This window comes from Drosophila hydei, unplaced genomic scaffold (assembly GCF_003285905.1).
Source record: "Drosophila hydei strain 15085-1641.00,03,60 unplaced genomic scaffold, DhydRS2 tig00000063-arrow-pilon, whole genome shotgun sequence".
Lineage (NCBI taxonomy): Eukaryota > Metazoa > Arthropoda > Insecta > Diptera > Drosophilidae > Drosophila > Drosophila hydei.
Window position 1 is genome coordinate 3,717,078 of NW_022045657.1, and position 13,720 is coordinate 3,730,797.

The 13,720-nt window shown below is 37.5% G+C and overlaps 3 protein-coding genes across 4 annotated transcripts in view; 1 reads left to right on the forward strand and 2 right to left on the reverse strand.

Annotated features, from left to right (window-relative positions):
* Positions 1–445: 445 nt before the first annotated feature.
* Positions 446–4,683, reverse strand: LOC111600280 (ubiquitin carboxyl-terminal hydrolase 8). 2 transcript variants are annotated; one of them, XM_023316329.2, is made up of 8 exons: positions 4,268–4,683; positions 3,636–4,142; positions 3,409–3,571; positions 2,517–3,044; positions 2,046–2,459; positions 1,543–1,773; positions 1,021–1,475; positions 452–950 (listed from the first exon to the last, which is right to left on the reverse strand). In XM_023316329.2, the coding sequence occupies exons 1-8, from the start codon at positions 4,360–4,362 to the stop codon at positions 617–619; spliced, it is 2,727 nt and encodes a 908-aa protein (XP_023172097.2). In that variant the 5' UTR covers positions 4,363–4,683; the 3' UTR covers positions 452–616. The 2 variants fall into 2 exon arrangements, with proteins under 2 accessions (XP_023172098.1, XP_023172097.2); XM_023316330.1 differs by lacking the exons at positions 2,046–2,459; positions 2,517–3,044; positions 3,409–3,571; positions 3,636–4,142; positions 4,268–4,683 and adding an exon at positions 1,837–1,941 and having other exon boundaries at positions 446–950.
* Positions 4,684–5,072: 389 nt separating this feature from the next.
* LOC111600269 (seminase-like) lies at positions 5,073–6,209 on the reverse strand. Its single transcript, XM_023316317.2, has one exon. The coding sequence runs from the start codon at positions 6,183–6,185 to the stop codon at positions 5,223–5,225; it is 963 nt and encodes a 320-aa protein (XP_023172085.2). The 5' UTR covers positions 6,186–6,209; the 3' UTR covers positions 5,073–5,222.
* Positions 6,210–11,854: 5,645 nt separating this feature from the next.
* Positions 11,855–13,720, forward strand: part of LOC111600298 — a 47,815-nt gene continuing 45,949 nt past the window's right edge. The window contains exon 1 of the mRNA XM_023316353.2: positions 11,855–11,869. The gene's annotated coding sequence lies outside the window, so the exon portion shown is untranslated. The remainder of the gene's footprint in view (positions 11,870–13,720) is intronic.

Sequence of the window (13,720 nt, forward strand, 5' to 3'; positions counted from 1 at the left end):
AATGTCAACATGTTATCGATACGAATCGAGGGATACCATAAGCAAGTTTCTTTATTAAATATCGTTAACTGAGCGGGTATTTTTGAATACTGACAACTTAACGAACTGCACGTAGTGAAAGTTCGAGTGACAGTAGCCAATTATAGAAACGTTCACTTTAGTTTAAATTAAAAAAGGTGTCAATAGAAATTGTATTTCGTTTATTTGGTTTAAAAATATGTGTAAAATATTTTAAACTATATAACGTTGCTCTGTTTATAATGCACTTAAATTCCTTCATAAATCCATACAAATACTTCAACATTTTGAGTAGTTTTTTATGCTAATAAAATAAAAGTATATAGATATATATGTAAATATATGTATATATATATATATTTATATTATATATAAGTATTTACCCAAATATTAGCTGGTAATGGTAATGTTCTTTTTTAAATTATAAATACACGTCCAAAATTAAACAACAACAAACAAGCATTAATTTAAATAAGCAACAGTTTGCTGTAAATTGGTGAAGCGACTAGATCTTAAAAGCGGAGAAAATCTAATAACAGACAGAAAATATATAAATAAATTTGAAAGGGGAGCAAAAAAATAATGTTTCACTTGTGGACTATGATATTGAGAGCTGCATAGGTGGCAGCCAGGTATAAAATAATATATACGCTGCGCTCGAGACGACATTCGATGCGTCAAGCGGTGAAACAACTTGATCATCGAACTTATACCAACGTCCATAGTTGGCGCTCTTGCAGAATGCTGTATAATGTCCACCCTCCATAGTGCCGTAGTGATTGGACACGGCATACAGTTGGTATGTTTTGGGCGTAACGGCACGCGATTCGGCACGTGCTATATACGGTTTCATTTCCAGATTATCCAGCGGAAATTGTAAATAGTTTTGCTTCTTAATATATGAGCCCGTGTTGCTGGGGTCCGCATAGAAACTGTTAGGGATAGAAATAATACATACAGTTCAAGAACATTTTTATGCTGATACACAAAGATGCTTCTCACCGCTTTAAATGCACAACCAACACTGGCGGCAACTTGGAAATGTCCAATTTCTTGATGGCATCCCGTTTCGTTTTACAGTTGGGACAATTCCAGCCATGAATTTTCTCGCCACTGAAGTACATGTCCATGCACTGATTGAGGTAGCACAGATTTGCATTTGCCGGTAGTTCCAGGCTGAGATTCGAAAAACACTCGTATGTGGCTGACTCTTTGGTGCAGGTTACACACTTGACGGTGCTCTTGATCTGACCATAAAATAAATGCAGTATTAGACTCTCCTGCGATTTGGTAAACTGCAGCCACGCTTTCTCTGAGGCACTGATAACATCTCGCTGTCGCGGTACACGCAACGTCTGCAAATCGGAATGCAGCCAGTCCATGAGTATGGTTAAAAATTCATGGGAATCCTGTTGATCAACGCCGCGAAAGATCTTCTGATACTGCCCCACAACGTACTGCAAAAATACGAAAATTTTGATTAATACCATAAAAAATACTTGTGATTTTAACACTTTTTCTTACTCGTAAATCTCGACTGGCCACGCATTTATATTGTCCGTTCCACAGCTCTTTGATAAGCGCGGCCACCTCTTCGATGACCTGTCCATTCGTTTTGTTACGTCGGCATATATGGTTCTTGTATTTGTCTGATATGCAGAACTCCATTAGCTGCGGCGTATTGCTCAGACACTGCAGTATGCTGTTCATATAGCAAGTATTGCCCAGATTCTTGAGACCCGTTAAGCCGCGACCCTATACGAATAAAGCAAAAGTATTTGTTAGTTCTGGCAATATATGTTATGCTGCTTGTTTTACGCGTCTCAGCGGAAATATGGAGCTATAAATGTTGTAAGTGGGTGGCAGCTGAATTTTAACACCCGCTACACAAATCATTTGTGCGATTTGTTGCAAACACTGAGCCAATTGAATGCAATATACTGCAGCGTCGGTTTCGAGCGGCGTGCAACGTGACGGCTTATTGATTGGGCGAAGAGCTATTTATAGCCATCGGTACAACCACTCACCACATTGTGCCCAAGCACAGGCGAGAAATCACGGACTCGTGGGGCTGTCGTCTCCACGTTGCGGCTCTGCGGTTTCGTCGACCGATCATAGACGGGTCGGCTTGTTGGCTCATCGTATGCAATCGAATGCTGTAGCTCGCTGCTTGTACTATTCGATGTGTCGTCTGAGGGCGTGGGTGGCCGGGCTATAATGGGTTCTGCTGGTGGCTTATAATGCTTTTTGGCTGCGCGTGCAATTGACAGTTGTTGTTCACGCTCGAGACGGTCCCGTTCGTGCTGTTCGTCCAGCTGCTGACGTTCCTGTATCTTCGATTCAATGCGTCTGGTTGCCTCGTCATCATTTTGCAAATATTTCAGTGTATTTTGCTCTTTATAACGATTCAGCTCATCACGTAGTCGATTGTTTTCCATTTTCTATACATTTTTAGGATCAATTAGTAACTACAAAATAATGTTGTGTTAGACACTCACATAGTCCTCCGCTTTGCTTTCCAGCTGCAATATATTGTAGAGCACCTCTTGCTCATGATTGCTTAGGACTGCGCCTTCGGCATGCAATTGCTTTAGCTCGAATATGCTTTGCCACTTCTTGGCCGCCGTGTCAAGTAGCATATCGTTATGATGTGCCCGCTGCAGCAACACCGTCTGATCGCGTATGATCTCATTGATAGGATTTTCCAGTGGCTCAAGCGGCTGCTGTTGCTGCTGCTGATTTGGTGGACTTTGATCGTAGGTGCGCACGGCAGCTGGTTTATTGGCACGATTAATGCTGGGTCTTTGCTTGTGCTTCACATTGGGCGCATTCATAATATCCTCCTTCATTGTTATATCATTTATGGATGGATATTCGATGTCATCAATCGTTTCGATGTCATTGTTGTTCTGCTGCGGCGCTTGGACGCTTGGATTGGTACAATGCGTCGGATACATCATGATGAAAAACTCGTAGCCACCCTCCAAAATTTGTATGGGCGAGCGATAAGTAACATCTGGATCCCACTGTAAAAATAAATAGGATTATTACTATTATATTACTATAATAACTTATACATAACTGAAAAATTTGTAATTAATTTCTTTTAGCTTATTAAAATTATAATAAAAAAAAAAACATTTTCTAACAGGGGGTTATTGAATATATAACTTTGATGTCAATAAAAAATACATTTCTTTTCAATAATTAGTTTCTATAAGTTAGAGTTGATCCTAAAGGAACATTGTATAGGTATATCAAATAGGTATATCAAATATCTGTAAGATATAAGTGAAATGTAACAATAGAAGACTCTATATCCAATAGTATCTACAGATAGCCATATGACCCAGGATAGTAGCATTTACTACCCTGGGAAAGTTTACATACATTTTTCAGTATGTCCAACAGAGTATATATTGCTGAATTGGTCGCAGGTTGAGCATCTTTGGTGTTCCAGTCCATCAGCACAACCGACTCCTTAACAGATCGCGATGCCCACGCAGCTTTGGCGCTGCTGCTTAGGCGCGCTTGTAGTTTACCCGCCGACATGCTGTACGAATAAGAATTTTGACATTAAGTACAGATTACGCAATCCTGAAGCAATCGAGACATACCCGGGCGTTATCAGCTCTTCGGGCACATTAAATGCACAATAGTAGGTCAAATGGGAGTTGTCATAATCGGAGCTGCTGCGACAATCCATGACCAGCACAGATTTCAGCTGCATACGTTGGAAGAGTGCCTCACAGCTAATAACACCCAATTGGGCATATGTCGAAGTCATTTTGGCCAATGACCTAGTCTCGCTAATTGGTTCCAGTGCTGGCGACGGCAAACTAATTGAATCCCCGCCATTCATGCTCGTTGGCAGCAGTAGCTGTTCATAGCGTGTACTAAGCGATTTGCTAATGAGCTCCAGTGTGTCCATTATACGCCGATTTGACTCCGTGTCGCCGAGCACTTGTCGCACCGTCAGTTTGTGTTGATTGTAATCAGATTTGTCGCGTATGACCGACAGCATGTTGAAATACTTCATATAGTTGATATAGGCCAATTCTTGATCTCCCTCCCGGCAATAATCCTCAGCGGTCAAGTACAGCTTACGAGCCGTGTTTAGTAAACTGCAATGGGATTAAATTTACTCATTTATTCCTGTTGACATCAGCAGAAAATATTTCAGTTGCTCATATTCTTCCCGCTGTAGAAGCGTGAGCGGTGCGGGGCATGACGTTTGGGGTCCACTTACATTTTCATGCTCTTGTTACGCACATCTGGAATTTTAGTCAGCTTCTCCAGACTTTCTATTCTGTCGGCCATGTGTAGTTTCTTCAATTGTGCCATGGTTTGTATTGCGTATGTGTGTGTTTGCAGGGCAGGCTCGCGTGCTTCTGTATTTTGTAGTTTTTCGTCAGTCCCGTGGCCGCAATTTTATGTGGGTGCTGCCGCTTTTGAGCCACAGTTTGTGTGTTTGCCAAACACTAATGTTAAGTAACATAACAGCTACAAAATCATTAACATTCACTAAGTATTCAATATCTGGGTTGTTACTAAACTCGAAATAATTATAAAATAAGTTTTTTACGCTTAATGTAGAACTAATTAACGCATAGATTTAGAAAATGTAGAACGGCGACACACGACGAATTGCAAAAGTTATCGAAGGCAACAGCAACAGCTGTGTCGTTATAAGGTGGTGGGCCGTCGATATACTAGCTCGCCTATCAGTTAACTTACCCGCAGTCATTCACATGTAAAAGGCAATTTAAGTTCTATATTCAATTTATTGTATTTACTATTTACAAACATATGCAAAATTCTTGTATTAATGTGAAGTATTTTACATTAAGTGAAATAATGGTATTTATTGGATAACAATTTTTAATTTTTGTGTTCTCTTGTAAATAGTCTTATTTTTTTAATATTCCGATACATTTTTCAAATAGTTAACACTTCGACTTTTGCATAATCTCACATTTAGATATCATTATGAGATTGTAAATTTCGAAATATTTTCATTTAAATTTAAATCATTAAATTTATATTTATGCTAGAAGTGACTTATTGATGACATGAGTACTGGATATCTTGGAATATTTCTGTTTGATTGTATTTCTTTAGTTGATTTAATTTCTGTTTTTTTTTTTTCATAGTTTACAGGATAACTATTTTTTTATACATAACTTTGAAAATAAGGTTCGGATTTACTGTCGCTGATGTTTTTCCCATTTGGAATTTTTTGCATGTTTCCGGGGTTTTTTTTTCGGGCGACGTTTTTTGAGTGGTTTGTATCTTTTGAAGCCGTTATCTGTTTTTACGAACATTAATGTGTTCATCGTTTTTCCGCGGACTCTATTGCTCAAATAGTATGAGTTGATTATAGTTATTTTAAGGTATTCTCTAAGTAGAACCAAGTTCGTATATATTGCGGGATTCGATGTATTCCTACAAGAAAAGCCAATGGATATGATTCCAACGAGCTTATCCTCAAAAATTACAGGACAGCCGCCATCGTAGATGCATTCATACATACTCTTTGGCTCCAGTGCACAAGCTGATGTTTCTGACAAAAAGTATTTGTTCTTACCGAGGCGATCAAGACAACTTTCATAGTCTATATGCGTCAAATTCACTAATAGAGGGTCTTCCGAAGCCTGTTGATACATCATTTTGCTATGGCCCCAGCCTAATGTGCTCAAAGTTATGTTACCTTCAGGCGCTTGTTTGGCAATACCTATGAACTCAGTCAATAAGCCTTCTAACGGTCTGTTTAATTTTACTACCGCAAGGTCATCAGTCGTATGCATGTACTGAAAGTCTTCCGGAATGAATATCATAGTTACCAGGGAATGGGTGTTTTCCTCTTCTTCTAAATTGGCAGTTGTTATCGCGTAAGATGCATAAGTTTGGTAACGGAACGGTGTTACGCAATTGGCGGATGTCAGCACAATTAATGGTGCGAGGTATGAACCACCACACGAAAACGATTGATCTATGGCATTTTTAATTTGTACCAAAAATCCACCTTGATAGTTGTCCGTATTTTGGCCCACACCCCCCCACAAGCGGTCCTTAATTTTCGTTTTTCTCATGATGTTGGTTCTGTATATTTTGCACAAAATTGTTGGCAGCCAGACAATCAGAAGCAGCAGCCATCGTTGATCCATTTTGATAATGTACTGAACTCTCACAATATGATGAATGGTATTGACTGAAATATAAGTTTCAGTTCTACAAATTGCAAGTATTAATCAAATTATCACAATTTAATTCATAAGGTGGAACTGATTGTGACAGTGGAATTTTTCTCGCAATCAATCTACCAAGGTTATACGCTATGCCTTTTAGATACGTGACTTACTGGGAAGACTATCGCTTCCGATGTTAAAATGTTTAAGTGGATTGTGGTTAGCCTGCTCTACAGATTGGCTTATAAATTAAATAGCAAGCCCACATCGATATTTGATGAAAATCATTATTTATTTATTGGTATGCAAGAATGTTAGCATAAAATAGATGCTGTTTGCTGTAGCTCATCAGATAATGGCTTTTAAATACCCTTTTTAGAATTTCTGTTATGTTCTAAAGTTTCAGTTATGAACTCATATACCATGGCAATGCTTGTATAAACGCCAGGAATTGTGGTATTCCGACATGTGGAGCCTATCGAGGCGACGCCAATGAGTTTATCGGCTAATACGACAGGGCTTCCGCCATCATATATACAGTTAAATGTTTCCCGTGGAAGTTTCGCGCACATTACTGTGTTTGATAGAAAATTGGCGGTAAAGCTACTCTGACATTCGCTTTGTTTTAACAATAGCACATCTGCCATTCTCGGCGCTTCTTCCGAAATCATGAAGTCAAAGCCCCAGCCAAAGGTATGATAAAATAAGTCAGATGCGGGCATAGTGTGGGAAAATCTGATAAACTCGGTCATTAGGCCTCCCAACGGATATTGCAGTCTGACAGCCGCTATGTCCATATAGGTCTTATCCATTATGAAATCCTCTGGTGTATAAATACTAGTTATCGCCGAGATGTGGACATCATCTTCTTCCGAATTGGCCGTGGTTGCCACGCTTGCCTCATCCAGGTGGTAGCGAATCGGAAACAAGCAGGAGGCAGAGCTTAACACCAATAGAGGCGAAATGTAGGAGCCGCAGCAGATGAATTCAGCCTTAGAACCACTTGTGATTCGTAGCAACCAACCGCCAAAGCCGTTTTCTGTTTTATGTATTTCTCCATTCCACTGACGCGATTGAATCTCTTGGTTTTTTGAAATTTCATTTTTATACACTTTGCTTTCCGATAAACAAAAGCATATAACAACCAATAAGAGCGGTAATAATTGTTGCATTTCGTTTGATGTTTCATTTGAAACTGGCGAGATTTTCAATTACCATTCATGCAAAGCTATTTGCGTAACTCATTAAAAGTTAATTCGCTTCTTTGTAACGCTTCGGCTTGCTAAATTTATATTTTAACGGTCTTTAACCGTTGGAATAAGTATGAGCTCAAATGCATACATATGTAAATGTTTATATAATGCAGTTTTTTCAAGTGTATATAAATATAATAAGTTGTTAAAATAAGTTACAAACCTATGTCAAATCACGTTTTTTTTCTTAAAATAAATATCAGCTCTCAATTATTTTTGGAATAGTGTAAATAATTAACAACAAATTATGCACTTAGCTAATTTTCCTTAGCGTATCACAGTTGGATTTTCAATTCATAAACCAGCTGTAAAGCAGATTTATTTCCCTATGGCTTGACGACGTCATCACCTGAAGCACCTGTGGAGTTAATTTAAATGATTTAAATATTCAATCAGATGCATATTTATGGCACAAAAACCCGTAATCAAAAATACAGCGACGCATCACAGGTGACATCACGGGCGGGTTTCGCAACCCACTTGCGTAGGTTGGGGGGCCGCGCTTAGCGGTACTTTCGCAGTCGCCACCACCCAAAAATATACAAAATAACCCAGCTAATATTGAGTCGGCGCGCATTTGAGTTGGGTGCGCAGTTATTTTGGGAATTGCGCAATTTGGGTTTCAAGTGCAAAAACTGGACGCTGAACCCATGAAATTAACAACAAAAACAAAAAACAGACAGAATAAAGGGCAAACACTTCCTGACAAATTGGGTGCGCAGGGCTGTGTGGATTTGCGGATGGTTGCTGGTTGGTCTTCCGGTATGGCCAACGGCCAGCGTCGCACGTAGTCCACCAACCGTTGGCACCCACTGTTAACTAATTGTCAGCCCATTCACGCAACATTAAGCTCTTCGAGCACCGTCATCGATGCCCCACAATTGCCATGCTTAACAGGTGTGCGAAGCGCGGTTCGCACGCCCAATTCTGCTCTTACCACCTGAACTCCCAGTCTATTTAGTCACATACCCTGCATAATTTCGGCGAATTGTCGTCGTAGCACCTGCGTCGCATCGCAAATTAGGCTAGCAGCGCGTGCGCTGTCCGTCTTTGACGTAGTTGCCCCATAGCCTATTTGCCTATTTCGCCAAGAAGCAGTTTGTATAACACCAGAAAGCCGTTTGGGCTAGAATTGACTGTGGGATTTTACTAATATGCAACTAGAAGCTCTAACTTATATTTTTAATAATAAAAAGCAATAACAAGAAACATAAATTGGAGTTCAGAGAGAAATATAGGGAGCAAGAGAGAGAGTGAGAGAGAGAGAGTGAGAGAGAGAGAGAGAGAGAGAGAGAGAGAGAGAGAGGGAAAGAAATACAATCTTTAAAAGAGTAAAAGTTAAAGTAAAAAGTCAAAGCTAAAACACCTGGTGTAGAGTAGGCTTCCTCTGCCTGTAGTGTATGGAAGCTGCATATCTTATACATACTCACATATAGATATAGATATATATTTATAAATAAAAAGAAACATAAACACATATATATGAGGACAACTTCATTCTAAATAACATATATTAATATTTCATTTAATTTAATCGCATATAGATAAATCAGTATAATATATATATACGCATTGCACAGGTCTGCTTAGTGTTAAAATGTGTTTTAAAGACACTCGGATCTAGCATACAAATCGCGTCTTAATTTGTACAAGTTTCGAGCATTGTTAACACAAATTTCCTTTGTTTCAGTTGGCAACAACTTCCTTCTACAGTCATACACATATAAATGAATTCTATAGAAATAGAAATAGTGCTTTACATTTTGTGTTCTCTTCTTCCAGAACTATATCAAAATGTATACATACATATATATATATATATATATATATGTATGTATATATATATGTATGTATATATAATATATATATATATATATATATATGTATGTATATATAATATATATATATATATATATTATATATATATTATATATATACATATAATATATATATATATATATATACATATATATTATATGTATATGTATATGTATTTATATATATTCTGTTTGTCTAGCGCTTTGTTTGGACAGGTATTTGATATCCTGCAGCACCTGCAACAAAGCACATAGTCTTTGCCACCCACGGCATCCTATAATTTAATTCTCTCTGGGATAAGAATAAAAATGAAAAAGAAAAAGAAAACTTTTTCTGGTTATAAGAATATAGAGGTGCTGAGCTGTCTGGCGTAATTTGAGATGGCTAATGATCTCGACCGGGCACATCTGTTGCTCTCGGTCTCCGGTCTGCCCGAAGATGCAGCTCCCCAGTGTAATTGACTCTTCCTGCCGTTTGTCAGGAAGCTGAAAAAAAAAATGTATAAAAATAATTTGTCAGACAGATCGGAAGCAGAGATAATATTTTTCGGTTCGTCCGGCCGCCGTGTCCATTGATCAGTGTAATAATCATCCTTTGATCTTGAGTTACTTTCAGTTATTGTCGTTCGAGATGCGAGAACTGTAGTTTCCTGAGTTTCACATTTGTGGTTGTTCCAATTCGTCAAATCAATAGAACTGCCTTACTTTTGAAATCTGCTTTTTGATATATATTCATTGCATACAGCTTCTTTTTTGCAGTCTTCTCCTTTGTAGCTCTCGTTGAGGTTAATAACTTCATGTGCTGCGGCGTAACTTGATATAGCACAGCGGAGAGGTGTTTGACCCAACTCCTTATTCTCTTGCTCCTTCTCTGTGCACTAAGCAACAGGCATATTGAAATCAAAAACCACTAATTGCTAAAGATGCTGCTAATCACATCCAGATGACCTTTACCTAACGACGAATTTTAACTTGTATATTCTATTAAATTGGTTGCTAATTGGAATGTTATACAATGCGGGTGCATCTTTGCCTGCTGCAGCTTAACCAGCGGTAAACTATCTAATTATTGTGAAATCTGATTCGTTATCTAACTGTGGTTTTGCTTTGTTCTTATCTGGTCACACTGCCTATACTCAAGCCGGCGTGAGTGTTGCGTCTAGCCACAAAACGCATTTCCGACTTCGAACATGTTCGTCCGTAGTCGTCCAACTAGTTGCAAAAGGATTCAGTTGGTTAAGTGTTGTATTGTGTTCGTTCAGGTTCGATTTGGTTGGTTCTTTGGCCTTTGAGGAGCGCCACGTGTAGAAGATATATTGCGTTTTGTCTTGGATAGAGCTGTCGATGAATTATACATTGACTTATGAATGGCTAACAGCTTTGCATGACGTTCGTGTAAATCGAGGGGAAGTATTTTAAGAGAATATAGGTTTTATATAGAAAATATTCTATATATAATAACACAAGCAAATGCTCTTATTAGGAATACTTCTAAATATATTCTAAATATATTAACTTAGAGTATTTTTATTTATAACATTTTTTCAAAATAAATTTAACAGATTATTTGTATTTTAAACAAACAAAATAATACAAAATAAATGTATACGAATTTAAATTATATTTAAAATGGCTGTTAAACATTGTCGATTAAATAATATAACAAAGCCCTGTATATTTTGGAACTTGAGAAAATAACTTTACCGTATCAAGTTGTTGGGAAACTGAAAAGTTGATAAGCTGAAAAAAGTTATGGCAAATTGAGTCACACTTATGTATTTGACCAAACTTTACTTTTTTATTAAGCCAACTTGCCAGCATGGAAAGTTTGCAACACTTTTGCTGCAGCTACATACAGATACCACAGCAGTAACAACAGTTACAAGAGCTACAACAGCAACAACATGCCAACAAGTGGCGTTTGCTAGAACACTTACGTCATCTTTGCCGTGCCCCAAGCGGCAGGCAACAGCGGTTGCCATGTGTACAGCACGCATGTTGTGTTTACCACCCCAAACCCAAGCCGAACCGATGTGCAACTCGAACTTGTGCGCAGGAAGTCAACAGCGAACCACAAAGTGCTGCGAAGACAAAAAAGAGCAAATGAAAGCAAAGAAACCAAAAACAGTTTCGCAACGAACGCAGCTCGCAGCAGTCGCAGATGCAGCGGAAGACACCAGTTTGGGGACGAGGCGCTGCTTCACAGTGTCCATGTCCGTGTCCGTGTCTGAGTCCTCATACTCGTTCGCCGCTCGTTTCTGTTCGCTTCGTGTTTCGTTGCACTCGTCGCAGTGAATTCGAATTCTGAAAGTTTCAAATCAGTCGCTGCCGACTTGTTGTGCCATTTGCATATTATCAACATCAGCGATCGAAACGCCCCAAGCCATCTCTGAATAAATAATACAAAATAAACGCAAACACACAGATACTAATAAAGAAGTGCATAAAATTTTAAGTGGCTCCTAAAATGCATAATTAACACAACGTTTGGCATATTATTGAAAATTAATAAACTGTCGCTCATTGCGCGAGTGAAATTTTAATTGCAATTTGAAATTTGACGTTTTCGCATTTGATGCTAATTGTTAACTGAGTGAGTTTCAATCTCGATTATAATTAAGTTCTTTGAAGTTGACTCTGCTCTCTATTGAAATGTGGGGCAGCACTTTAATATGTTAGTGAAAAGTTTTGAATATAATTTGTGGTTACAAAGTTTTTTACTCTTTTGCTAATTCACAAAAGTTTTGTCGGTTTATGTGGTTGAAACCCATTAAATAAAGTTACAATATTCACTGAGTTGCTTGATGCGTGCATTACAATTAGTCTGAACAATATGAATTAAATTTCAATATTTTGTGAGGATTTATTAAATGCTTTATTTGCGGAGTTTCCAGAAGTATTTTAGTTGTTTATTAAAGTTTTAGGTTTCATAACCAAAATTCATTTTAAATTAAAGTTTGTGTAATATTATTTTTTTTATTATTATTTAAAAAACTACATTTTCGGGAAATGTGAAAAAGTTGTAAAGCTATTTGGCGTCTGTTCTACATACGTTAACTAATCAATTTTCTTACAAATAAACTCCGAACGTTTTTCAAAATTAAAAATAAATTTTTTAAATATAAAATTGTTATCAAAAAAATATATATTTTGATTTTTATATATTTATATTTTTAACTTAACTTTAACTTATTTATTCTTAAAAATTTTAACTAAATGCTAAGAAATATTTTTAAGTTTTCGTGCAATGAATTTTCTTATATTTAAAAAATTTTTTTATTAATATAAATTGTTATTTCAAAAAATGTTTTGATTTTCATTTATTTATATATTTCATTTATTTAATTTTTGAATTTGTTTTATAAAAATTGAAGGTAATTAGATATTTTTGTGTATTGCTTAGCGAAAATATATTTAAGTAATAAATAATTTATAAACACAATTTTTTCCACTATATGCCTAAATATTAATATTTCTTTCGACTATGCTTAAAAATCACTTGAGAAAATTTTAATTATAATAAATTTATAATAATCCTAATAACTTGATTTTATTAACCATAAGCTTCAAGTGAAATGCACGTAAAGACGAGGTGGAGCTTCCTCAGATTTAGAATTGATTAGCAGTGACTGTAGTCTGAGGAGGCTGAGATGGGACTGAGAGTAGCCATGAAATTTTCATTTAACTTTCTCTAGACAACACGCATACAAAGAGATGTTACGCGTGTGTGTGGGTGTGTGCTAAGCTGAACATTAACATTATATGGGTCGGCATGGAACTGAAACTAAAAATAAAGACAATGCAATTTTATTGCGCAATTTCGCAATGGCAATGTCTTGGGAAACGATTTCGCTGTAGCGGCAGATGTATCGTCGGCTGAAGGATAAAGCCAGGCTCTGTGTAGGCAATACTATGCGGTAATTTGCCAATGAGACGTGTTGGTCCCGCTGCTTAATGTTGCCTTTTAGCGCAGTTTTATATTGGTTTGCTTACATTCAATTAGGCGAACGCACGAGCGCGCTCAAGTCCCGCCCAAGTATCCTCCTTGTCTCATCCCCTCAATAAAAGGATAACACGAAAAAAGACAAAACAAAAACCCCAGCATACAGAACAGTTTATGCCACTACTCTCACTGTCTCGCTCTGCCTCTCCCTTTCTCTCTCTCTGTCTCCCTGCGTGTGTATGTGTTGTTATTTGAGTTGGCCAGGGTCCTGCCACAATGTGTGTTTAATTGTATATTACATATACGCCACATTTGACGCATTGTGGGCGTCGCGCGCCCTACTTTTCCTGTGTGTGCACCGCTCGTTGTATTTTGTGGCGTGTATATCTGAATTAACACATGTGACAATACACATCTTCATAAACACCAGTGTGTGTGCTTGTGTGTGTGAGTTGTAAATTATTGCGCGTATTTAGTTAACATTTGTATTTGTTATTTTCT

Excerpts from the sequence above, each read along its gene's own strand:
- LOC111600280 (XM_023316329.2), bottom strand. The coding sequence starts at position 4,362 with ATGGCACAATTGAAGAAACTACACATGGCCGACAGAATAGAAAGTCTG. Across the intron at positions 3,572-3,635 it reads GAAGAGCTGATAACGCCCGG|CATGTCGGCGGGTAAACTAC; the intron begins GTATGTCTCGAT and ends TTATTCGTACAG. Across the intron at positions 951-1,020 it reads TTGGTTGTGCATTTAAAGCG|TTTCTATGCGGACCCCAGCA; the intron begins GTGAGAAGCATC and ends TATCCCTAACAG.
- LOC111600269 (XM_023316317.2), bottom strand. The coding sequence starts at position 6,185 with ATGGATCAACGATGGCTGCTGCTTCTGATTGTCTGGCTGCCAACAATT.